The sequence below is a fragment of the Hippocampus comes genome, unplaced genomic scaffold (assembly GCF_001891065.2).
Source record: "Hippocampus comes isolate QL1 unplaced genomic scaffold, H_comes_QL1_v1.1 scaffold162, whole genome shotgun sequence".
Lineage (NCBI taxonomy): Eukaryota > Metazoa > Chordata > Actinopteri > Syngnathiformes > Syngnathidae > Hippocampus > Hippocampus comes.
In genome coordinates this window covers 10,227-34,754 of record NW_017806279.1, presented here as the reverse complement: position 1 = coordinate 34,754, position 24,528 = coordinate 10,227, and the positions used below count along the sequence as shown (strand labels likewise).

At 43.5% G+C, this 24,528-nt stretch overlaps 1 protein-coding gene across 1 annotated transcript in view; it reads left to right on the top strand.

Annotated features, from left to right (window-relative positions):
- LOC109508096 (matrix metalloproteinase-17-like) overlaps window positions 1-24,528 on the top strand; it is a 45,460-nt gene that overhangs the window by 12,006 nt on the left and 8,926 nt on the right. The window contains exons 2-8 of the mRNA XM_019857942.1: window positions 5,542-5,674; window positions 5,791-5,926; window positions 9,225-9,511; window positions 20,007-20,183; window positions 20,672-20,774; window positions 21,881-21,963; window positions 24,309-24,461. Of these exons, the coding sequence (XP_019713501.1) occupies window positions 5,542-5,674; window positions 5,791-5,926; window positions 9,225-9,511; window positions 20,007-20,183; window positions 20,672-20,774; window positions 21,881-21,963; window positions 24,309-24,461 (1,072 nt within the window). The remainder of the gene's footprint in view (window positions 1-5,541; window positions 5,675-5,790; window positions 5,927-9,224; window positions 9,512-20,006; window positions 20,184-20,671; window positions 20,775-21,880; window positions 21,964-24,308; window positions 24,462-24,528) is intronic.

The window sequence follows — 24,528 nt, the reverse complement described above, 5'->3', positions numbered from 1 at the left end:
TGTGCAAAGAATTTTAACAATCTGTACTGCTAATACACAATACCCTAAGTCAGTGTTGTTGACTGTCGATGAATTTAATTTCTTGACTGTTGTCTCACTCCAAGTAATCAAGTGATTCGGTTAATGTGGCTTCCTTCAACCTGCAGTCACGTCTAAATTGTAAAATGTCACATCCGCTGGAAAACAAAACAAAACAATATTTTGTCTATTCTGGTGTAGCCCAGTAACATTTTGAAGTGGCTGCGATCGCTTGGAACAATGTCAACACATTGATCGACTATTTGGCTCCATGACCCTCTGAGGGTCATCAAGTTCAAAAGGTGAAATTTCTCTGACTGGGTCATTTCCTGTCAGTGAGGACAAACATGAAGGGAGCCAGCAGCTGTGCATCAGGCTTAAACAGGGAGGGGTTGAGGGGCCGAGGAGGTCACATGCATGAGGGGACGCTTTACAGAGTAGTTGCCGTGGTGACACCATAGCTACGGAACTTGTTTTTTGCGTGAGTAAGACAGCCATTCATTAAAGGCTCTGATGTCAGCGTCACAAACAAAGGTATGAATGTCTGTGTGGTCTGATTTAGTTAGCGCGAACAGAAAAGCCATTATTGAAAGGAATTCATTTTTGGGGTGGGAGGGTGGTGGTGGAGGGGGTTCTGTTCTTTTTTTAACATATTATTTTACTTTGTTGTTAATTTATTTTCTGCTTGTTCTTTCTAGATGCATTTAAAATTGAGTCTGTAGTTGAATAGATACTACATTTTGATATCAATTAAAAATCAAGTTTATTCATTGTGATTTGAATAAGAACCCCGCCACCCCCCCAAAAAAGAAAATTGCCCAACTCTCGAGATTACATAACATAATTTCAGTTCATTTTCCGAGCCGATACACAATTAAAAAAAAAATAGCCGAAACAAATCTTACAGCAGAGGTGTCAAACTCATTTTTGTCGCGGGCCACATTGGAGTCACCGTTTCCCTTGGACGGCCATTACGACTGTTAAACCATACGAAGAAGTCAAGAACAATGGTTTATTCAACGATCGTTGAAGTGACTGTAATGAGGGCTTTGGTCACGAGAAAATGCTTCCAATATATGTTATTTATTACATGTGAGAATTTGAAATTTTGCAAGATTTTAGCAAGCATCAATCACGGAAGGTGACATGTTTGATTTGTTTTCGCGGGCCACAGAAAATGACGTGGCGGGCCAGATCTGGCCCCCGGGCTTTGAGTTTGACACCCGTGCCCTACAGTATGTACCTTCATTAAAATCCATTTTCCTTCCTGAATAGAGGCGAGATCTCTGGTCAAAGGAAGTAGCCGGTACCGCCTTTATATCGACCCGTGACTCCACCGCTGTGCGAAGCATATATGAAAGGATCACTTGCAGATTTCCACTAACTCTCTGGAATTGCTTTTCCCTGCTGCCATAGATTCACGGGGTCGAATAACTTTGGCACTCATTAGACCTTTTCACGGCCAGCCTTCCTCCCAGCTATTCAGCTGTTTTCGAGGGCAAGCCAAATTTCGGATTGCAGTCCCTCAGTAAAAGTAAGGACAAAAAAAAAAAAGATCAAAATCCTACTTTCCTCCGTGGTTTCAAACATGACATTGATGCTCAATTTCAGCAGCGCGCCCGCGTGAATCGACGTCACTCTCTTTTGCGCACAAAGCGCGGGTTTCTTCTTCGGATGCGTTTGCGCTGAACAAGCAGATGTCTCGGCGAACGAAACGTGATTCACCCTCAGCTGCGTATCAATAAACACGTAACGTCAAAGAGGATTTCCTTCGGTTTCGTGTGGGCGATGTCAGGCACCACCGCCTCATGGACTAAAAGCTCTTGCGATGTACGTAAATGCAATTGTACCATAAAATTGCTCTCCCCCCTTTTAAGATACATGAATCCATCTGCAATTAGAGTATAGATCGTAATACCGTCAGTGTCAACACTCAATGAAGTGTAAGATGTACACCTCCATGATTTCAATGCTAAAAGCTCTCTGCGTACTATTTACACGCAGAGGCACTTTGCTACGTGATTCATCATTTCACTCTGTATGTGAATGTCCTTTTTTTTTTCTTGCTTTGGATTTGAAGCGTTTCGCTGATGCCAAACGTTTTTTGGAATTAAAGGATTACAGGTTCCTGTGTCCGGGATTACCGAGGTGCAAACATCCTCCTATCCGAGTACAGTGGCGAAGAATGGGAGTGTGTCAAAGCTTGCAGAGAAGCTGCTTAAGCCTAAATGAGGTGTGGATGTGGAGGAGAGCGCAAGACAGAATATATTTGTGCCGTGTGTGTGTGTGTGTGTGTGTGTGTGTGTGTGTGTGTGTGTGTGTGTGTGTGTGTGTGTGTGTGTGTGTTTGTGTCGCCGAGGTGATTTTATTGTTGTCATATTACTCCTACTACTACTGCTACTATTGTTGTTATGTTTTTTGTGCAGAGGAAGTATATTATCATGCAATGAAATATAGATTAAAACACACATATATATATATATAAAAACACACACACACACACACACACACACACACACACACACACACACACACACACACACACACACACAAATACACACACCAAAAGCAATGCACGTTTTATTTGAAATGAAAGCAGTATATCATCAGCAATTCGGTTCTTTTGGCACTTGGGAAATGACTTTTCATGTATGTAAGACTTCAAGAAATTCTTTCAAAATGGCGAACAGCCAACTTGTCTTCTTGTTGTTCAATTTTTCGCCCTATTTGTAGAAGAAGATCATGTAAAAATGTCCCTTTACATTGCCACCTGTAACACTCCATTTAAAAAAAAAATGCATTTTAGGAGGTACTCAGCACTCATTTGGTATTTTTAAAACTGTACTTGAGCAAGGCAGCCCGGTGGTCCAGTGGTTAGCGCATCGACCTCACAGTGCGGAGGTACCGGGTTCAATTCCAGCTCCGGCCTCCCTGTGTGGAGTTTGCATGTTCTCCCCCTGCCTGCGTGGGTTTTCTCCGGGTACTCCGGTTTCCTCCCACATTCCAAAAACATGCATGGCAGGCTGATTGAAAATTCTAAATTGTCCCTAGGTGTGAGTGTGAGTGTCTGTGTGCCCTGCGATTGGCTGGCAACTGGTTCAGGATATGCCCCGCCTACTGCCCGAAGACAGCTGGGATGTCTCCAACCCTTGTGAGGATAAAGCGGATCAGAAAAATGGATGGATGGATGTACTTGAGCTTTTTTTTTGGGGGGGGCGGGGTCTCAGGAATGTATTCAGTATTTTGTATATGGTCTCTTAAAAATTTGACGGGTGGGATGTAAAATGTCCTCCAATTCTGGAATCACCCACATATTAAATCACAATTTTAAAGGGGGGGGAATGCAATTTCACTATTTTTCAGAGTTGTTCAGCCCTGCATGACAGGCATATTTGCAAATGTCACAGTATGACATCTCATAAGACTTTTTTTTTTTTTTTTTTTAAGTCAAGATTCCTCTCCCCTGAAGCCAACCAGCCCGAGGAAAGAATAACACGAAACGAAACACCACCCACCTTCACATGTGACCTTCCATTAAAGAAATTGACCAATCAGCAGCCGATGAGAGGCGAGGATCAATCTTGTGGATGCTTCGCTAGACCTTGCCGCGAAATTGTGAGGCTTAATACAATTAAAGTCTGAGGAGAAATCAATGAAGATTAGCGGCTCAAAAGTGTCTGCACCCTTTCAAGTGCACAAAAAAAAAAAAAAAATTAATAGGGCGTGTGTTGTGTCATCCGCACCCTTGTCTGACCTGTATACAAATTGCAAACATTTGACTGGTTTATGTTCTGAAATCTGTCCGGCGTAATTTCATTCCTTCACAATCTCGATTCACTGACCCTTCTGAGATCGGCGTGCATGACTGTCGTCACTGGATGTCATTCAAGTATTATTGCTTGGTGCAGGCACAACGATGCTATCGCTCCACGGATAGGAAAACTCGACTTCAATTTCCATGTTACCACCACTGCTGGGAGATACACAGAAGGTTCGATCTTCCGCTGAATTTGTATTTATATTTGAATTGTTTACGGTGTTTCATCAGAGTTGTTCAGAGTTCAGGTCATGACCAGTCACGGCTCAGCTTGCCAACGGCACATGACCAAAAGCAGAAAATAGATGTGCCGTGATTGGTCATTAAACTGAGTCCTGAGCAACTGTGATGTCATTTTCAATTGACATCGAGTGGGCAAAATGGCCACAGACTGAGGTGGATTTTGATGCTTAATTCATATTCCGCAAACGCGATATGCCGTGATTAGCCAGTAGCAACAGGACCACTAGCAGCTCTTTTCCGTGTGACCACCTGTCAAGAAACTTTCTTTCTCTCTTTTTTTTTTTAAAATATAACAAAGTCTGCATTTTTTTTGTTGTTTTTTTGTATCTCACATATCCATGAATACATTTAATATTAATTGTATAGAGTTTGGGCAATCGTCACATTATCAATCTTGATTTAGACTTGAAACAGTCTTTACCACCCCACAACCCAAACACACACACACACACACACACACACACACACACACACGCACAAGTATTGAGTCCAATTGTAAATGTCTTTATATTATTTGGCTGTATGTGCTGAGATTATTTTCCAGGTTCCTAACCCTACCCCCCCCCACACCCCCAACCCCATACTTTAAAAATTATCAGCATGCCAGGTTGTATTACCGGGACGAGTTTTTTTTTTTCACTGATTACACTTGAATTCAAGTGTGACGTTCCCGTTTGCGAGCCATCTCTTTTTAATACCGCTTTGATTTAGGAGAATACTGTCAGACGTCTTCTGGCAGAACGTCATCTTTTTGAACCAAAAAAAAATATAGATATATAATTAATAATTCCTCTCCCAAGGCAAGCCATTTATAGATGTTATTGTGTAACTCAGTGTGTCGACCCCTGTCGGGGCAAACCGAAAGCCGCAACAAAGTGAAGTGCTTAAAAGCGTATTTAAGGCAAAAAAAAAAAAAGCCTCCAAAAGGGACATCTGTGAGTGTGCTTGTCAGGTCATTTTCTGTTTTACATGGTGGGATTTGGTCCTGTTGACAATATTTTGCCAGGAATAGTAATTATTATTGCTCTGTTTTAATCCCGCATATAACTGTACTGTATGCTGTATATTCTCATATTATGAACAAGCGATTATACATTCTTTTTAGTTCATCATTATTTAAGATCCAGGAAGTGTTCATTGCAACGTGACACAAGTTATGAGCTCACTGGCCAGTAGCCAGTGACATTTTCTTTTCTACGGTTCTGTAGGTGCCATTAATGTGCACTTAGCGGCGATAGGGCAAAGTTTACAAGCAATTCATTGGAAACTGTGGCCGACCTTATGATTGGAACCTGTTGAGCAACTTTAGGGTACATAAAAAGGATCATAAATAGTTGGGTGGATTTTTTTTTTTTTTTTTAAATGAAGATGCCATAATGTGCTCAGGTCAGGTCCGGTGTTCCACTATATCTGGAGATTGCCGGGTCCAACTTATGAGTGAATCTTATCGTTTCTGCCTTCAGGACTGGCTGAGCAAGTTTGGTTACCTCCCACCGCCTGACCCAGTAACCGGCCAACTTCAGACCAAGGAGGCCCTGACCAAGGCCATCAAAGCCATGCAGAAGTTTGGAGGACTCAAGGAAACTGGAGTTTTTGGCAAGTGGCTGAGTTTTAGCCTTCAGAATCCCCCCCCTCCCCACCCCCCCAAAAAAATTGTAAAAACGAATCTCAATTATCTTAAAATCTATCACACAATCATTTTTTCTTGACAGATCAAGCTACATTGGGGCTCATGAAAACACCCAGATGTTCTCTGCCCGATGTCGCTGAAACCGAAGTGACAGTGGGCCGCAGAAAACGAAGTCCGAGTCCTCCCAACAAATGGAAAAAGAGGCATTTATCCTGGAGGTGAGAAACCAAAACACTTTCCGAAAACAACTCAAATGGTGTATGTTGAACGAAATGTTTTCATTTTAGGAGGATTATTTTTAAAAGCACTCGTCGCTCTTAAATCACGTTGCAACCCGTACAATTATCACAGGCTGTATTATGGCTGTATGAATGGATCCACCGGTGGGTTCCAGTTGTTTGGTGTCAGTGATGGTGTAGCGGTTCAATCGGCGTCGGTGCAGGCAGCATGCGTTCTTTTCCCGCTTTGGGACGGCGTGGCTCTGAGAGTGAATGATTGATGATGATGTCTGTCTCTATAATTTCACTGTGTTTTAACCGAAAACTGCATGCAGGGTGTACCCGCCTTTTGCCTCAGCTGGGCTTGGCTCCAGCACCACGCAGTCCCGAAAAGGATAAATGGTTCAAGAAAATGGACGGATGTCGATTTGGGCGGGTAATTGGATAGCCAGTTTGCTGGGGAAAAAAAAACAAACAAACAAAAAACATTGTGTGAAATGTCCTGCATTTAACTTTGTTGGTCATCACTGCAGTAAGCAACATTTTTATTTTTACCGCAGCTGCTCCAGCTGCGCTTGGACCCAAATTACACAGTTATTCCATTTGTCTTATCCATAGCGACCCTTTTGTGCGTGTGTGTGTGTGTGTGTGTGTGTGTGCGCGCGCGTGTCCTGATCTCCTCCCACAAGGCCAGTTCCTTGCAAGTGAGCCACTGTAGCTTTAGCATTTGATGTGTGAGTGACTTGGCTGCAACCAGCAGAGGCGCTTGTCATCGAATCGTCACGCGCATGACGTCCGCTCTGCAAAAGCTGAGCGACAGACCACCGCTTTGCCCATTACGACACTGGCATGAAAATTGGAGTTCAAAGGATTAAGAGAGAGATCCTCCCATTTTAAAAACCTTTACCAAAAAAAATAAAATAAAAATACCATTCATTTTCCCCATCATCAAGCAAGAAAATGTAGCTCAGTGCCATTTCAGAGTAAAAACGGAGCCAATTTACTTCAGTTCTGCATTAGCCTACTTTCCAAGCCAAACCTTGGTTTTCATATTTTTTATCCTCGAGGTCGGTTGCTTCGTATCCAAGACTGTTATGTGGGGGAGCTGAATGAGAGTGTGAAGACAAGACAGAAAGAAAATAAATTTGATTCTCCCTTTGCGTCCACTAAAGCCTCCCTTGCATGCCTCAGATTTATAACATCCCAAATTTAATTCAATTATCACCCTCTGCAAGAGCTTAATGGGAGGAACATTCATTTCAATCAAATGTGGTGACACCAACAAGCCCCACCCCCACACACCCACACCAGGACCACGATTCAGAGCCCAAATCCAACTGCGCGCGCTTGCCTCTTGAGCCACGCATTCATTTTCTTAATGAAGCAAATGGGCGGTGCTCCCAGAATATTCGGTCAAGAGAAGGAGGAGGCGGGGGGAGATACACGGGCTGTCGGCCCGCAGCGATATCGCTGTTTACCTCATTAATGACAGTTCAAGTCGCTCAGGCAAGGACAATTTAAAAAGAAGTCAGACCCGACTGAAAGTCAAAAGTAGTCGCTAATGAGGGAAGGGTAACCACAGTCATAAGTCAGCAGCAGGGGTCCGTCATCATGCTAATTATAGCCGTAGCTCACAGCTGTTAGTGACTGTCAGGAAAAGCCACAGCTGTATCCAAAGGGGCCGCTGATATGCCGTCTATGCAAGCCTCTCTGACTATTTGAGATAATAACGTGACACCGCTTGCAGTAAGAACCAACACCGGAGCATCCAGACATCACTTTCTTCCCTTTGGAACCTGTGCAACATTTAAATGCATATTATCGACGCGTTCGTAATCTTGAGACTGTGTCGGAGCGAGTCAGGGATTTTGTTGGCCTCCCATTGCCGCAAAAAATCAAATGGCGTTGAGTTTGTCACTTTACACGTTGCCAATTTTCAAATGATACCCAACACACACCACAGGCCAATCTTTTTGAGACATGTTGTGGATAATGAGGCTTGACTTCAAATTCAGCTTGATTATCGGTCTGTGTGCGCAGCCTTGGAGAAAAAGCCATCAATTTTTTTTTTTTTTTTACCCCCCCGAAGTGTCAACTTTGAATTTGACTTCACGTTGCGCATGACACATCAGACAAAACGACACAAAAAAACTGGCCTTATGTTATTCTCATTCATCTGCCTGCTGCTCATCACGAGTGAAATTTGTGGTGGAGCTTAAAAAAAAATAAAATAAAAAAACTGAATGTTTTTATCTCGCATACCCGTCTCCGTTGGTGATGAATAGTGGTGATGGGCGAGGAAACAGCAAAGAGTCAGAAGCAAAAAAAAAAAAAAAAAGCGAGAGACATGACACGTGGGAAGATCCATGCGGAGCCTTTAATTTTCGAAACCTTCATCCTCAACCCGAATGACGAGACCTGTGGCTCTGTGTCTGCATGTGAAACAGGAATGTGCTGACTCTTTGCTAATACACAGAACAGAGTCGCATCGCTGTCAGCGGAAGACTTTCAAATGTGTGAGCGAGAGTGTCATGAGTGGGTGTGGCCTTGCTGTCGCGCTTTCTCCGTAGAGCTGCACAGCCACAGGAAATAAAAGGGTCCTGATTAGCTGAAGGCCCCTACCCGAGTGTCTCCTCTTCCACTCAGACACTCAAAAGATGAAATGGGAAATTGCATGAAGGAAGTTAACGCCTCCTGTTTAAAAAAAATAATCATAAAAAATAATGAGCAACAACTTCTGGAGATTCTCCGACTTCCTCAGGAGCAGATGTTCACCACTCTGCAAATAAAAAACAAAAAAAATGGCCGCTGGCTAATTCAACCATATTTGTCATCATATAGCGTGCATTCATGCGGATTTGATTGTGTTTTCACTTGTGGAGGCAGCGCTTTGTCACCAAGCCACTGAATTCAACTCCGTTAATTAGTTTGCAGATGCGGCACATTCGGGAGACGCAGCGGCGGGCGCAAAGCTCCGCATTGAAATTTGAGTATGTGCTGGTTATCAGAAGTCGATGATGGCAACGCCGTTAGCTAAAAGCTGATCTGTGCTGACACTGCAGCTCCTGCTGCTTCGTATTGGCGACTGCGTCCCATCGACAATGGCTGATCTAGGAGCCTAGCTGCAGAGTCGTGTGCGGAGAACATTAGTGTGGGGTGTGATTAGTATGTAAATAGGACGATCAGAGACATCACTAATTTGCAATATTCAAAACAGCTCACTCACAGACACACTTTCAGAAATAGGCAGAATCTCACGATTTTCTTTGAATATCTTTGTTCCCTTCTCTTGTCTCAGAGTGAGGACATTCCCCAAGGACTCGGCATTACTGGGCAGAGACACCGTTCGAGCACTCATGCATTACGCCCTGAAGGTTTGGAGTGACATCGCGCCGCTTAACTTCCACGAGGTGGCAGGAAACGACGCCGACATGCAGATTGACTTCACGAAGGCCGACCACGATGATGGATATCCCTTTGACGGGCCAGGGGGCGCCGTGGCCCATGCCTTTTTCCCTGGGGAGAGGTTCACCGCTGGGGATACGCATTTCGATGATGATGAGGCGTGGACCTTCAGATCACCAGGTGAGAGAGACAGAGGTCGTTTCCCAAGCTGTGCTTCTAAAACTTATCACACCAATTGTCAACTCAAAGAAATTCTTAGCTCTCCAAAAACCTCTCCAAGAACCTCTCCAAGAACCTCTCTAAGAACGTACAGTCAAACGTCGGTTTTCGAACGTCTCTGTTCACGACCAAATCGTTTTTCGACCTAAAATTTCAAGTTTTTTTATGCCTCGGATTACGACGGAAAATCGGTTCTCGACCAAATTGAGTGCACTCGGATGCGCCACTTGACTCCTCTCACCTTCCTTACACAAGGAAGTGACGCTTCGTCGGGTAGACGAGGAAGTGACACTACCTCGTGTAGCGTTCCATTGTGAGCAGACGTGTTCAATAAAGATTTTTTTTTTTTTTTAAATAGAGCATGGTTTCGGTTTTCGAACAAATCAGTTTTCGAACAGCCTTCTGGAACGGATTATGGTCGAAAACCGAGGTATGACTGTATTTTGTTCCGGAGATTACTGAATGCTAGCTAGCTTTTTGCACATGCAGCAGCGATTGTTCTGGATATGTAAAAACAAAAAAATGATGGGGTCACATGGTTCAAACAGGATCAAAACCAGCAAAGATACAAAAAATCGTAAATAGTTGCGATATATATGTTTGACGACTCGCTACTTGGTGTTGTAGTACTCCACTAAATTTGCGCGGTAAAAGCTAGCGGAAGAGTCTGACGTTAGCCAAAAGTTAAAGCTAATAACTAGCCCCGGTTGCCACTCGCCTGAATAGATTACTATCACTGGCGAGGAACAAAGGCAGCGACACAAAGTGAAACTGCATCAGCAGATTATTATGTGTTTTATGTGTAATTACTATATGTGATACAAATGCGCGCTTACTGAAATCACTTGAGGATACACACGAGATAAATGCGCCAACTTTCAAAGAAAGATGACGACACTTATTTAAATAACTCATCATGCACTTCAGCTGAAATCTCTCCGGCTCTTGGAAATATGTGTGGCTTTCTTATATGATCATCAAATGTATTGATGTTAATTATATATTGATTGATTCAGTGATTCACAGAAAGACAAATGTTGATGGCCATTTCAAATGTTTTGAGGACAATTGCCATGGACTACAAGCAAATGCCACATGTTAGCGCGCTGTCTATAATTACAGCATCGATGCTTTTATTTTTAGAACCGGATTATATTTGTCTTGACACAAGTTGATTGTGTGGTTTTGTTCTGAGCGTTTATCTTGATTGATCAAGCCAAACTTGTTTCATCCAACACTGCTCGTTTGGAGGAGTGACGACAAAGATGCAAAAGCTTCCCGAAATGGGAGCGTGCCTATTTGTGGTCGGATTTGGAAAGCGCAATATGCTCTTTAAATGTTTGGAGCTCGGAATGTTCTCTTGTCCCTCCGTCATTCGTACTACTTTTGGAATCTGTTATCCCCCTGATGATTTTTTGGCATTTTTCCTTATCTCAAGCACAGAGGCAAAATTTCAGCAGCTTTGGAAAAATATTGTTAGTGGCAGGGAGGAAGTGTTTTCCTTTGTTTAATTTTTTTTTTTTTAAATCAATAGATAAAGCCTCACCTGTCACTTCCAGTGTTCCTCATTTTCCTGTCATGAGCCTTTATGTAAAAGAAGAAAAATGAAGGCGCACTATGAGTCCACTCATCCAGATGAAATGAGGCGATGGAGTGATCTGTAATCGTTGCCCTGACTGAACTTGTCATGTGGCAACGTCTCGGCGCGGTCACGCAAATGGCAGCTATACCCTTTCCTTTCCTTTCCTTTCGTCTGAATTTGCTATTTTTAGCGTCCCGTTTAGTGAACTTCACTCTGACCTTGAACGTTGGCACCGTCCTCCCTATTGCTCCTGATAAACGATGGAAGGAGAGGCGGCAGAAACAAGAACGCTTAGAAATGTCTGAGAGCAGGCTGTCAAAATTTCCTTCTTGAACTCCACAACAGTGCGCGTTTTAAGAAGGCAGAAAATTCGACTCTTTGTTCTTTCTTCAGTAAAAGTAACACCCCAACAAATTCCAACGGTCTTTTTGGCTTGTTTTTCAACTTGTTTGTCGGCTTTCGGGTCAGATTTGTTCGACGCGTGGAAGGTAGGCTTAATGCTAACTTCAGGGTATTTTCAATGATTCCGTAGGCTTTTAAATCACACCGGATTGTTCTGCGCAAAATTATCTTGATTTATCAAGCACAACATGTTTCATCCAAGATTGCCTGCTGCGGGAGAGCTGCCGATTTGTAATGAGGACATGATGCTAGGCGCCTTCTAAATGCAACGCAGCCTGCCAATTCCCGGTCAGTGCTGGAAAACACGACATGTTGTCTTGACGCTTGGAGCTCGGCGCGGTTTTATATGATTCCAAAGCATTTATGGTGACAGCCTCGCAGGGCGATGGGAATTTTGCTGTGTTTCGTATGACTGGCTCGTTATGAACATGACAAACAGAACATTTTCAAAAGTGCCCCCCCCTTTTTTTTTTGCCTGTTTGTAGTCTCACTTTGTATCCACTCTCGCCCACTGCATTTGTGAAGCAAACATTTTTTTCCAAACAAACCATCTGGTGTGTGATGCTGCAAGGGTTGGGCCCGTGTACAAAAAAAAACGGAGAGTTGCGAACCCAATGATGGAGGTTGCTCATTAGAGGGGGGACAAAACATGCTGGAGACTGACATCAAATGGTCTTGAGTCAAACGTCAAATTGAGGAAGCTAGCCTGGCCAACGCAAGTCCTTGAGCTCTTGATCGTCAGTATTATACCAATCGAAGCTGTCAGAAGTCGCAGCATTAGCTGCACCTGGACGTTTCGTATCCGGCTTTGAAGAAACATTGACGGATTTAAGAACCTTACGTTTGCAAGATTAATACTCCTCACCAGAACTATGTCTACTTTCGTGCGGTTTACTCCCTGTTTTGGTTTCTTTTCACGCAGTAAAAATAAATAAATAAACAAATCCAAGCAATCCCAAATATATCACACCGGATGTACTTTTATTGGTCACAAAAATGTAAACAGTAATCGCATCGTATGGATGCGAGAAACTGCACTAATAAGACATTTCAATATTTGTCGACAACGATGACAATCTGCTAAGCTAATGCGCTGTAAGGCAGTGGTCCCCAACCCCGGGCCGCGGACCGGTACCGGTCCATGGGTCATTTGGTATCGGGCCGCACAGAAAAAATGCATAACTTACATTATTTCCTTTTTATTCATTTTGGAATCTGTTTTATTTTGAAAAATTACTGGATTTTCTGTTACATCTGTCGACAGTATGTCACTCTTGATGGAGGTCAAGGCGTGCTTCTCGGTCATGTGATAGGTTACAGTTAAAATGAAACCGAGGAGCTAGCAAAATGAGTACAAACCAAACGTCTTTGGGAAGGGGAAAGGGCCCAGCCAGGAGGTGGAAGAGGAGCCGACGACTTTTAAGAAAAAGAAGGCTACATTTAATAGACGGTATCAGGATTTCCTACTGAAACTACGGACTTATCTCAATGGGAGATTCCCGCGCCCCAAGCCCGCTCTGCATAATGTGCGATGATGGTGAGTCGTATTTTTCATGCACTTTGTATTTGCGGTGTATCTTATTTTGAAGGCACGTTTAAACATTACCATAGCGACCAGAGAGTGTTGGGGCCAGATAGGACTTTCCTTGTGTCATGATTCGTGTTTATTATTATGTTTAAAAAATACTACCGTTTTCATGTAGGTCATATCATATTATTTTGTTGTATTTATCCGCCACGCTTAAAGGCCGGTCCCTGAAAATATTGTCTGACGTTAAACCGGTCCGTGGGGCAAAAAAGCTTGGGGACCGCTGCTCTAAGGTGTCATTTTGAGCAAATGATCCTTTTTCACAGCGTGAAAACTAGATAAGCTGCCATCAAACAAGATGCTAACCGCACACATGAGAAATCAAAGATGTGTTTCGTAGGTCATCAGCCTGTAGTTAGCGCGCCGCCATAAAGCAGGTAAGTAATTGAATCAGATGAATGTCCAAAACCTCTCGCAACAGAACATCGTTTTGCCTCTGTCGTCGCCCACGTTTGATCGTTACCACAGAACATCCGGTCGCGCTAAATTTGATCAACGCGGACAAAATGGTCAGGTGCCATTGTGAAAGCATCCTGAGACAGCTTCAGAACTCCAACACTCGTCTCACAACGCCCCATGCGTCCTTATCAGTCGTTTCATTTGGCACTGAGAGAGAATTGATCCCGCGCCAGCTGCACCAAAGTCAGCTATGTAAACAACCGCACTGCCAATGACTCCTGGGCAGGATTTTACCGAGTGGTTCATCCCTCTTTTGTCACATTTCTCGAGCGACACTTTGTATGCTGGAAACAATTCAGCCAGTGATCCTTCTCCAAGATCAAAACTCAGGCTGAAACCATCGAGATGTTGTGCGGCTGTGTCTCTGCTGAGAGACATTTAATGAGGAAAACAGTCCTTGAAAGGTGTCGCTACGCTGTCAAAGCACGTGTGTGTGATGAATCCGACTGTACCCAAGGTCGGTGGAGTGTAATGATACAAAGAGCGCTCATTATTTCCTCTTTTCTTATTTCGGTCCTGCGCTTATATTGTGGGTTACTGCGGATTCCCACCATGGATGGCTTCATGTCTGACCAGTTCAGTGTGTGGGCGCATCCTCGCCAGCTGCACAAATGGGCGGGGAGGGGGCGGAGTAATGAGTGGAATGAAGTGAAGAGTCCAGGGGTCATCGGTGTCCATGTGACTGCATTCAATTGTTGTCCGACCACTTTGATTTCACCACCGCCTCCTGCAAATGAGTCAACTTCAGCATGGTCGAAGAAGAAAAGATGATCCAAAGATGATCTTCGTCAAAGTGCCCCAGTTGCAGCTTTTTCCTCATTCAATTGTGATGGCATTGTTATCGGTGTAGCATTTGGCTCCGGTCCACTGAGTCCATAGAGGTCCCTTTTATCAGGAGTCATTTGAGAAAACAAGGTCCTATTGATTTTTCACTAAAATCTGACACAAAATGGCACAAGAGGCAGCTAAGGGCAGATTGGTCGCCTGTGGACGTTTTTCAAGGCTTTGTTATCGCGTCTAAAAGACCGTAGTTGATGTTTGAGCGAGTTAAAAATGAAGGTCAAAACCGTATTTTTTCCTCTCCCCGTACTATTAAAAAGGCACATTTGTTTTGAATCATTCCCCCACAAATGACTGTTGTTATTTCATGTAAATTTCCGCACACGCCGGAACATAGGAATGGTTGCTTCGTCTGTGACTGTTTTCTTGTTAAAGGAACTGAATTGAAATGTGAAATGGAGTGAAATGAAAACACAGCGGGCCACAAATCTCCCAGAATGCAGCGCAGCTTCTGTATTCCATCTTGGCATTAAATGGCGATTTTAGGTAAAAAAAACCCCAAAACAAAAATCCCAAACAAAAACAAAGATGCCTGAAGTAGCAAAAAAGTCTTTTTACCATATCGGTAAACTGAGTCGATGGTAAAATGAGGCTTCACGGTACAGGGGAAACCTGCTTTTCGTATGTCCTCCTTGTCCCGCAAGGATACGTCCTTGGACCAATTCTGTTTTCATTGTAGATGCACCCACTGGGTCCGCTGTTCAGCCCCTTTCATGCTGTGACGATGACACAGAGAACTGTTTCCCTGCCAAACTCAGTAACTCAAACTGATCTCCCTTCTTAAATGTTTAGCTAACAAACAGTGGAGGACTCAACATTTTCTTGATATTTACCCGCACAAAACCAACGTTATTTTGATTGAAATCTTTTTCATTGCTGCTACTCCGCATCAAGATCGAGCCAGATGTCACACATTACTGCTGTCCTCGCATCCTCTGTTGGCATCTGGGGAACTGAGAATAAAATAAATAAATCGGGGGTGCCTCACTGGCAACCCGTAAATCTTCCCGCTCTTGTCTTGGAAGATGCTGTGGCTTGCTTAGGAAGCACGACCTGATCTCACACCTAACTCAATTTTGGAGCTGCTGGTTTCTTTTTTTCCTTCCTCCCGTTTTCTTTTCTTTTATTCTGGTTCAGTTCTGTGTGTCATGTTTGCTACCATTGTCAACATGCTCGTGGGTTGTCATTTAAATAAAACCTTACTTGCCAGCAAAAAAAAGCAAAACACCAGAATGTGCGCGGCATCACGAAAAGAAGTGTGTACTTGAACTGAGATGACACTGCGATGTTTGACGATTTTAAGTGCCGTGAGCTCAAAAGTTGATGTTATTCTCATCAGCCTTTAACTATTTAGTGAGAGTCAGTGGAGGTAGGAAGTAAAATTCAAGTGGCCTTCACTTTGTGCACGCGCGTGTGGGCGTGCTTGCGTATGAATCATCGAGCTGCGCAAGTGGTTCCCGCTTTTAAGCCTAACCCCCCCGCCGTGTTGAAGCCCCCTCAAGGGTGAAATTTGCATCCGAGTGCATCAGACCTTTTAATCTAAAAAGCAAACACACATCTACGCACGGGTTACTCACTAGTTGGGGGGGAAAAAAAAAAAAAAAAGAACACCTCCTGAAGTCAGCGTATTGTTTGACTTCAGAAGGTGCCATTTTCACCACACTTGGGCTGTGGCTGGAAATATAGAAACTTAACAATAAAAATCTTCGGTCATTCAAGCACTGCATGATTTGGACACATTATATGACATTCTAAAACTGTTCCACTTTGAAGGCCCCTTCAAAAGTTGTCGTCTTTTGTTTTTTTTTAATGTTTTTAACAAAGGCGATACACTGCTTCTTAACTCCTTATTTGCATGCCACTGCTCATTCACAGAAATATTTCAATATGGTGATACAAGTGGCCAAAAATGTTTAATCACCTCCACATATGACATACACAGTGCGCAACACATTGATGGATAACTAGTTTTAAAATCAAAAGTCAAGAATAATGATTTGTTTCAACATTGTTTACGTTAATGTAATAAGGGGTTTGGTAATGAGAAAATGCTTGCAATATCATATGTTATTATGGATTACATATGGCAATTTGAAATTTTGGTTCAGACTTTAGCAAGGAACTTGACTTGCTTGATTTGCTTTTGCGGGCCACATAAAATGATGTGGAGGGCCAGATCTGGCCCCCAGGCCTTGGCTTTGACACCCTGGTATAGAGAAACAACTTTTCACGCTCACATGCGCACCAGTGGACGATCTCCACATCCTGAGGTTTGGACCCAGGACCTCTAGACTACCCCGCCACTAGCGATAAGATGTTAGCAATGCTAACATGTAGCCACCTCGTAAAGCGGACATTCAGGACAATTAACTTTTTGAGGTCTTTTGGCTACATTGAGCGCAGCCGCTCTGTCCTCGAAATGGTGCAGCCGCTCAATTGGGGCGTAGCTAATGACTTCAAGTCACACGCATATTGCAGTCGCATATTCGCTTGCGATCCCACAACGCCCTCCTCCACCGTCACCAGACGTGTTTATCACGGTGTCTGCGGATCCGTCCAGACAACAGATGCCAAACTCAGCTGTGCCGCCGCCGAGCTATCTGATCCGTAAATTGTTCAACTTTCACAAAAGGCAAGCCGGTGCCTCGAAAAACTTGTTAGGTCATCTGAATGTTAGCGCCTCAGCTCTCTAATCATCTCGAGAGAAATGGACCTTATCGGATAAAATCCAACGCTGAGTAATTGCCTTTGCTAATTCCCTTCCACCCTCTCCCAGTACATTGTTCTCAGCGGGACATTAAATCTTTGGTCCGCTAAGGCCAACTCCTAATGTGTGTGATGATGCTGAATCGTGGAATATTAAGCAACGCATTCACTGGACCAATTCACCACTGCTGCTGTATCTGACTTCCATTAAGTCCGGCGAGTAACATCAAATAAGACGAGATCCAAGACGTGGTCTTTTGGCTCTGATGGGCAACCCATGAAGCAAAGTGCCGCCGACTGCTAATTATCTCGAGTGAAATAAAGGTCTCGTTAAGCAATAAGCAGGTGAATTGTTCTACTGCGGTGCACCTGCATAGAAACTAAAAAAGAAAACCAAGCGGTCATTTCAGTGTGTTATTTATTACTCACCTTCCAACGTCTTTTCACTGGAATCCCGTTGCGATGAGATCATTGATCCAAAGTGGTAAAAATGTCGTAATTGTGCCAACGCCGGGGACAAACACTTGGTTTATTTTTTAATTTATTGCATTCATCCTTTTTTTTCCCCCCCGCCGAAAGTCATCTCATGTTTTGATAATTCTATACAAGGCTTAGAAAGTTCTGGCGTCGTTTCTGCACAATAAAAGCATTCGGGCTGATGTAAGAGCTACTTAATGACTCACTTGTGAATCTTGTCAGCGCAAAGCTTTTGACTGCTAAATATGAAAGAACTTTGATTGCCTGAAGAACTTTTCAAAGCTCACTCTGCTGCTACGCGCCAAATTCTCTCGGCTTCCACTGTGTCCGCCGGCGTGCGCTCCATTCGTTTAGCCTCACATGGGTCCAAAACACGAAGCCCGGTACACGATGAGTTCAAAGCCCTTGTTCTCTCTCAATCCCTCCTTTTGTTCCCTTTTCCTGTCTGCTCCCGTAGATTACAGGTGCTATTTGTCTTGCCATGGTCCCAAGTGGGACCCGGAAGGATGAAAATGTGTCCCTTGTAGTGCCAAACGAAGGTTACGGTCTTCAGGGGCTACGCGTGGGGTTAGCTTTGCTTAGCTTGACAATGCAAACGATCCGCATTTCTGACGAACTTGAGTCGTGTATAATGTGGAATTTGCGAGGCTTTTTCTTTTGAATGGTCGGGAGCCGCTCCCGAGGTGTCTCCCTGCTCTCTGGTTCTGACTGGCAACCCCGACAGTCAGGCAGGCTTAGCGAAGTTATCTCTCTTCTGCACACTCTGCGGTGCTAGAATCCTCCTGATTCGACCTGCCATGCGTCTTCATTTATTCAGTAAGCAGATGAACGTCCGTGACATATAACACCTGAACTGGGTTTGAAACACGTCAATCAGGCCACCATCAACAGGAAAAGGTCACGTTGTCAGTAACATTGGGACCAAAACTAAATATATGCTGAAGAGCTTAGTGTGGTTCATTTCAGTCGAATGCGAGATGCATTTTTTTGTGTGCCGAAAATATCCGACCTGTATCTGTATTTTGTTTGGTGTACCCGCCACAGTTTTACAGTACGGTAGTTTTGCTGGTTTGTTTGAGAAGTGATTGTACGAATGGGGAAAAAAAAAATTGTCTATACATGTTCTGTAAATTGACTGGCAGCGAGTCCGCGGCATAATTAGGCATGAGCCAATATTAGATTGTGACAGTATGATAACCATGAGAAAAAAATTCACAGTCTTAAAATTACAGCTCGAAAATGTCGTCTTTGGAAATATTTGCGTAAATAAAAACAGCCGTGCTCAGAGCCTATCCCAGCTGTCTTCGGGCAGTAGGCGGCACCCTGAACTGGTTGCCAGCCAATCGCAGCGCATTATTTATTTTGTTCAGAGGGAAAAGAATACATTTCGGTATTAACGTATTTTCCGCACTATATGGCGCCTCTGAGTATAAGGCGCACCTTCAATGAATGGCCGATTTTAAAACTGTTTTCATTTAATATAAGGCGCACCGGATTATAAGGCACATAGAATAGAAGCTACAATAGTGGCTTGCGGTATGCATCAACTAGATGGAGCTACGCTAAAGGGAAGATTATACAATACAATACAGCTTTATTTATAGAGAGCCCTAGCTGCGGTTTTGTTATGCATCCACTAGATGGAGCCACGCTAAAGGGAATACAATACAATACAATACAGCTTTGTTTATATGGAGCTTACACAACCGCTGCAGCTGGAATGAAGTACTTTACAGAACATTTCAAATACAACGTCCAAGAAATCAGAATATTGATCCATATCTCATTCACTCCCAATGACGCTTTTAAACGTCTTTTCAGACTTGGTCTAGGAATTGGCTGGTACTGAATGAGATATATAAGGTGCGTCGGATTATTAGGCGCACTGTCGGCGTTTGAGAAAATTAAATATTTTTAGGTGCGCTTTATAGTGCCAAAAATATGGTAGAGTGATATTCTAATTGGAGCAGACGCGTTCACATTTTCAAGCATGGCGTCTCTGATCCACTGGTGAAAGGACACTTTGATCCTCTCCTCTTTCATCTAGAACTGCTTCAAACAACAAAGAGTATGCAGAAAAGGGGTTAAGATTACATGACTTTCTGTGTTTTATGTGTTGTGTTGTATTATTTTGTTCTTATGACTTCAAGATGGCGCCGCGAGAGTGGCTGCCTTTACAGCAGCTCCTATACTTTTTCTTCTTCTACTTTGTTCCTTTCATAACTTTGCGGCTGTAAATTAGGGATTTCTCCATTGTGAGACGAATAAAGGTTTTCTTATTCTTATTCTTAAAAAAGTATTCGACTTGATCTTTGATGCTCTGAACATGAGATTTTAATCAGGGTTCAAGTCTTTTCCAGTGATTCCAATCATCAGTCACCCATCCGCTCTGCTTTCCTCAGACTCTCACGGGATGGACCTATTTGCGGTCGCCGTCCACGAGTTCGGTCACGCCATCGGCCTTGTCCACACCTCGGCCATGGAGTCCATCATGAGACCGTACTACCAGGGTCCTGTCGGAGACCCTCTGAAGTACAACTTACCCTATGAAGACAAGGTCCGCGTCTGGCAGCTCTACGGTATGATGGACGATGCTCGCTTTCATCATGAATGTTTTAATCCACAGTCTTCACTAGGCCGCGGGTGATTCGTTGTCTTGCTCCTCGTCTCGAATAAAATTCCTCACCGTGAACAACAACCACGTCAAGAAGTCAATAGAGGAGCGCTTGTTTTCCTCCATTCTTATTCTTGGCGTGTGACTGACTGCGTTCAATGCAGTGTGGTTTTCTGCATTTTTCGCAATAGAGGAGCGCTTGTTTTCCTCCATTCTTATTCTTCGTCGGCGTGTGACCGACTGCATTCAATGCAGTGTGGTTTTCTGCATTTTTCGCAGCTGAGGAAAAAAAAGCCGCATTAGGCAGTCTTTCGCTTTACGGAGATCTTTATATTGAATCGAACATTCCAAAAAGCCGCATTAGGCAGTCTTTCGCTTTACGGAGTTCTTTGTATTGAATCAAACATTCCAAGCTGCACAAATATTAACTCGGACTCATTCACCTTAACCCAGGTGTCCGTGATTCAGTTTCACACACAAATCAGCCGAGCAACCCTTCCCAAACGGCCGAGCCTCCTGTCCTGATGGACGTTCCAGAAAACAAATCCATTCTACAGTAAGTACAACTTTTTTTTTTTTTATTCCCGGTTTTAATCTTATTGAAGGAATTGGGGAAAAAAAAAAACATCGCGTCACAGCCTACCTTCGAGAATTTTCACCTCGCAAGCAGTTTAGATTAGATCACATCCCATTAGGATAATGACTTTTGATGTAGTCTGCGATGTCACAGTTTACTGTAAGTTGATTTCGACTTTTGTGTTTTTTTTCCTCGGGTTTCCTTTAATTTTTTTTTTTTTTTTTTTTTTTTTTTTTTTGCCAACACTCGAGCTGAGAAACAGATGTAATGAAGCCATGCAGGAATACTCAACATGGCCTGCAAAATCACAGTTTGCATCCTAATGCGGAATAATGATATACGGAGAGTGCACTGGTAAGCGCGCTTGGGATCCAGCTTACCTAATTAAGAGATTCCCCGAAGAAAGTGGAGCTTCTTTCCGACTGTATCTTCTTTATTATTAAGGATAATTAGGCTTAAGTTGATCCGTTTATGAATCGCATACACGCCTGAGTCCTAACGTGTGAGTAGGGCACCGCCCGAGTGCAACCGCATGCAATCATGTCAAACTTGTGGGGCCCTTGGATAGATCCGTCAATGGCAGTTTCGAGACATGTCATGTTCAAAGAATGTCAAAGGTTCCACTCTAGTTCTTTTGGTATTTCGGATAAATTTCCGTTCATCGAGTCTGGCTCCGCGAGGGCAGTCGAAGTAATCAAGACGGATTAGTTCCGACAAGGGTGCCGATAGCTACATGTTAATCGAGAGCTGACCGCAGACCCCGCTTCGTTCGTCGAGGGCCTTTTATTTTCGGCCTCGACAATCGCTGTCGAGGACGTGAGCCACGTCATAAACCCTCTGGTGAAATTCCCCTCGTCAGCCTGATGGCGACCACTCGTTCTCTTAGGTCTGATCGGTCTACTTCATGCACAATATGAATAAATCAGGATGGAGAATGAGATCTTGAAAGGGACGAGATGATTCGACTGGAGAAAGGAGCATACGTGTTAAACCTCTGAAAGAGCTGATAAACGTCCACTTTTAGCTCTTGTTTTTTCTTCCCTATTTTTAACAGTCTCTCTGTTCTTTCCTCTCATCTATCTCAGACTGGCGCGAGATGCCCCAGACAGATGCACCAGCTACTTTGATGCAGTGGCCCAGATTCGAGGGGAGGCCTTTTTTTTCAAAGGTAGCCAAGCACAAAAAAAAAAGACAGAAATGACGGCTGCAGAAGCCGCACCGGGCGGGGCAAATAAATGAGCAGAATGAGCTTAAAAGATGTGGGAGAAGGAGTTAAAAAAAAAAAAGCGGGGGGGTGGTTGAGGGAGAGCGCAGGACGAAAATGGCTGAGAGAGCTTTTGCATTGGATGCCCAACTGAGACGCGCTGGGAAGCGTCAGGCTTTCATGTTGGCCCTCTTGAGTGGGCGCAGCCTCCTGCTGACAACAGCAACAGGGAACAACTTTTGTATCCTCACAAGCACGATGTTTACTTGAGTTGGCGTTTCAGCAAACCTTCAAACTGATCCCTGTTACAAATGCGCTCCTACCTTTTCAATGTCTGATCAAAGTGGAGTTTTCGTTACGGTTCGTTAAAACGGTTCATCTTTAAACAGTCCATGAAAATCGTTTTAAAAACAATAAGGCACGTATTGATTTTCCACTATCGCTTGCTGTAATTTGAAATCAAAAGCGGTGAGGACGAACGGCTTAAACTTGGTTGTGTTCCGGAGCAATTTCAAGTGTGTTGTGAAATAAAAAAAGGATCCTGGCTTTTCTCATATTGTCACCTTCCGAAAATAATTGCGAAAGTCACTTCTTTAGGGTGGCCCGGTGGTCCAGTGGTGAGCATGTCGACCTCACGGTGCAGAGGTCGTGGGTTCGATCCTGGCCCCGGCCTTCCTGTGTGGAGTTTGCGTGTTCTCCCCGGGCCTGCGTGGGTTTTCTCCGGGTACTACGGTTTCCTCCCACATTCTAAAAAGATGCATGGCAGGCTGATTGAACAGTCTAAATTGTCCCTAGGTGTAAGTGTGAGCGTGGATGGTTGTTCATCTCTGTATGCCCTGCGATTGGCTGGCAACCACTTCAGGGATAGGCTGCAGCAACCCCACACTCACCCTTGTGAGGATAAAGCGGATTGGAAAATGGATGGATGGAAGTCACTTACTTACTTACTTATTTATTTATTTTTGCGTCATTTTTCTCCTCCTGATGCTGGCCATTGCCACCTCTGCTAAAATTCCGGATATCCTCTTTTCACCATGATACCCCTAAAATTAAATTGTGATGAAATATTCAGTTTTTTTCATCACCAACTTATGATGAATAAAATGCTTGAGTGAGATATTTGAAATCTATTGTCTTCATTTAGAAGGTGATTCACTCATCCAATTTGTAATAAGGTTTGGGGAAGGGGGAAAAAAACGATTTAGTGTTATTCTTCCTTAAGGAAATCTAGTGAAACGCCCATTCTTAATATTATTCTTACTGTGGTTGTTCATCTCTGTATGCCCTGCGATTGGCTGGCAACCACTTCAGGGATAGGCTGCAGCAACCCCACACTCACCCTTGTGAGGATAAAGCGGATCGGAAAATGGATGGATGGAAGTCACTTACTTACTTACTTATTTATTTTTGCGTCATTTTTCTCCTCCTGATGCTGGCCATTGCCACCTCTGCTAAAATTCCGGATATCCTCTTTTCACCATGATGCCCCTAAAATTAAATTGTGATGAAATATTCAGTTTTTTTTCATCACCAACTTATGATGAATAAAATGCTTGAGTGAGATATTTGAAATCTATTGTCTTCATTTAGAAGGTGATTCACTCATCCAATTTGTAATAAGGTTTGGGGAAGGGGGAAAAAACGATTTAGTGTTATTCTTCCTTAAGGAAATCTAGTGAATTTTTTCAGTCCCATAATCATTAAAGATTGAAGAGGGAAGAGGGTTCTTGGTGTGGACTTGTGAAAAAGTTGAGTGGAAATGATGACTTTGAGCTACCGTAACACTGAAAACGAATCACTCTCGGTATAATACTGTAGAGCAGGGGTGTCAAACTAATTTTTGTTACGGGCCACATTTTAGTTACCGTTTCCCTTAGAGGGCCGTTATGACTGAAACCAAATTTTAAAAAGGCAATAATCACGGTTTATTCAACTATTGTTTAAGTTTCTGTGATGAAGGGTTTGGTTACAAGAAAATGCTTACAATATGTCTATTATTTACTACATACGAGAATTTTAAATTTTGGTCGAGATTTTAGCAAGCATCGTGGAAAGTGACATGTTTGATTTGCTTTCGCGGGCCACATAAAATGATGTGGCAGGCCACATCTGGCCCCCGGGCTTTCAGTTTGACACCTGTGCTGTAGAAACATCCCATAATCAGGCATTTGTTGAATTCGACCAGAAGAGAGGAGGGGAAAAAAAAGGTCAAATTAGGCCAGATTAGACATTTGACATTTGTTCATGTTGATTGGTGGGGAATTAACGCAACATCTATTTTTTTGTTTGTTTTCTCTTTGTCCTCGTAGGAAAATACTTTTGGCGGCTCACTCGAGAGAAGCACTTGGTTTCTTTGCGTCCCGCTCAGATCCACTGGTTCGGGAGGGGCCTGCCCGCTAGTCTGGACAGCGTGGACGCCGTCTACGAGAGACCGAGCGACCATAAAATCGTCTTTTTTAAAGGTGCACTTGCTAAACTCTTCAACACCTCCTTTGAGTGCGAGTAAAATATCAATACTTCACATCGTCA